The 2,201-nt window shown below is 54.2% G+C and overlaps 1 protein-coding gene across 1 annotated transcript in view; it reads left to right on the top strand.

Moving 5' to 3' along the window:
• Positions 1-2,201, top strand: part of Abcb9 (ATP binding cassette subfamily B member 9) — a 19,280-nt gene that overhangs the window by 5,341 nt on the left and 11,738 nt on the right. Inside the window, exon 2 of the mRNA XM_033762461.1 lies at positions 1-450. This exon is cut by the window's left edge and continues 2,844 nt beyond it. Coding sequence (XP_033618352.1) covers positions 1-450 — 450 coding nt within the window. The remainder of the gene's footprint in view (positions 451-2,201) is intronic.

Below are 2,201 nucleotides of genomic sequence, written 5' to 3'. Positions count from 1 at the left end.
CCTGCCTGTACCGCAGCTGCCTGCTACTGGGCGCCACCATTGGCGTGGCCAAGAACAGCGCCCTGGGGCCCCGGCGGCTGCGGGCCTCGTGGCTGGTCATTGCCCTCGTGTGCCTCTTCGTGGGCATCTACGCCATGGCCAAACTGCTCCTCTTCTCGGAGGTGCGCAGGCCCATCCGGGACCCATGGTTCTGGGCCCTGTTTGTGTGGACGTATGTGTCGCTGGCTGCCTCCTTCCTCCTCTGGTGGCTGCTGTCTACCGTGAGACCGGGCACTGAGACCCTGGAGCCCAGCACAGGGGCCGAGGCCGAGGGCTTCCGCGGGGGCGGGGACGGCCGGGCCCCAGCCGAGCAGGCATCGGGGGCCACACTGCAGAAGCTGCTGTCCTGTACCAAGCCCGACGCCGCCTTCCTTGTGGCCGCTGCCTTCTTCCTCATCATGGCGGCTCTGGGTAAGTGGCCTGAGAGCATGGCCACCCAGGGGACGGCCAGCGCTCCCCTCTGGGATGTTCGCCGTGTTACACAGTCCAAACATCCTAGGGAAACAAAGGGAAAACACTGAGTGTCCCTCCTCATAGTTTGCCCCCTGACTGTCCTGATCTTCTTAGGACTAACTACAGGAAAAGGTTCTAGAAACTTCCAGATGGGCAGGAGACCGTGTCTTCCTTTCTTTTGTGTCAGCCACAAGCACAGAGGAACACACTGTTCCTTGCCTCTCCTGTACTCTTTTTGGTGTCTTGCTCTTTTCACTTTTTGTATTCTGGAATTTTCCCCACTGAGACCTCTGTCCCTTTCTGGCTATATAGTATTCCATTGCATAACTGGCATAATTTTTGAGTTGGTCTCCTGTTGTCAGACTCCTGGGGTTTTGGAGACTTTTTCCTCTTACAATGAATGCCTGGGTTCACACACATTTCATATAAATATGGATGGCCCTGAAGGATAAGTTCCGAAAGTGTGATCTCTGGGTCAGAGGCATCTCCTCGTAATGAAGCAGAAGGATAGAAAGCTGAGGAGTGTGGCCTGTGGTAAGAGGAAGCACTGTTTGCAGAGCGTTTAGTTGTGTGCCGTGATGTAAGTGTGCCTAGGGTTGGAGGTAAAATGTGCCTTCGCCTGTGCGTGTGGTCCTCCCCTGTGACCCACGTGGGAACATGGTCCTAGAGTGTCCACGTTGCCTGGGTTCTGGGGGCAGCAGGCTGGGGTCCATCCAGGTCACAGTCCTGCACTGGAGCCAGGGATGTGACCTCTCTGAGGCTCCCCCCTCACTGCTGTGTGGAATAAGGGGTCAGCAGAGTCCTTACTTCATGGTCTTGCAAAACCTGTGTGAAAACAGGATGAGCCAGGCATGGTGGCACACACTTGTAATCCAAGCACTCAGGAGGCTGAGGCAGGAGGATCGCAGGGAGTTCAAGGCCACCCTTTACTACATAGTGAGACCCTGTCTCAAAACAACTGAAAAATCACACAGCTCTCCTGTCTCTCCCATCCCTCTGGTCCATGCGACCCACCCTGGGGGCTCCAGGAAGGCATGATGACACTGCCCGTGTGTGCCAGTGTCCGTACCCACTGGACCTGTTGTTGGCTGGTGGATGCTCAGGGGTGGGAGTACAGGCCGCCCAGCGCTGACTGCTGGCCTGCGGGGCTACATCAGTTAAGGCTCAGACATGAGGCATGGCCCCCAGCTCTCCTGACAGCTTTAGGAAGTTACTTAACCCATCTAGACCTCAGTTTCCCCTCCTAGGATGGTGGCTTTGTTGGGTTATTGTGAGAATTAAATGAGATGAAGCACAGGGCCTAGCAAAAGTAAGAACACAGTAATGTTAAACATCCTGTTAATCACTTTCCAGCCCATAAGTGCTCATTCATGTCCAGCTTTTCTTTCTTTAAAAAAAAAGAGGGGAGGGCCAGGGATTTAGCTCAGCGGTTCGGTGGCTTGCCTTGCAAGCGCAAGGACCCGAGTTCAATACCTGGTACCAAAAAAAAAATAATAATAAAAAAAATTTTAAAAAGGGGGAGAGGGGGCTGGGCATGGTGGTGCATACCTATGATCCTAGCACTTGGGAGGCTGATGGCAGGAGGATGGCTGTGAGTTCAAGGCCAGCCTGGACTACACAGGTCAAGGCCAGCCTGAGCTACACATCAAGACCCTGTCTCAAAAAAAAAAAAAAAAAAAAAAAAAAAAAGAGGCAGGGGGCGGCACGGG

This window comes from Fukomys damarensis, unplaced genomic scaffold, assembly GCF_012274545.1.
Source record: "Fukomys damarensis isolate Sample0158 unplaced genomic scaffold, DMR_v1.0_HiC HiC_scaffold_12, whole genome shotgun sequence".
NCBI lineage: Eukaryota > Metazoa > Chordata > Mammalia > Rodentia > Bathyergidae > Fukomys > Fukomys damarensis.
This window is presented reverse-complemented; position numbering and strand designations above follow the sequence as displayed.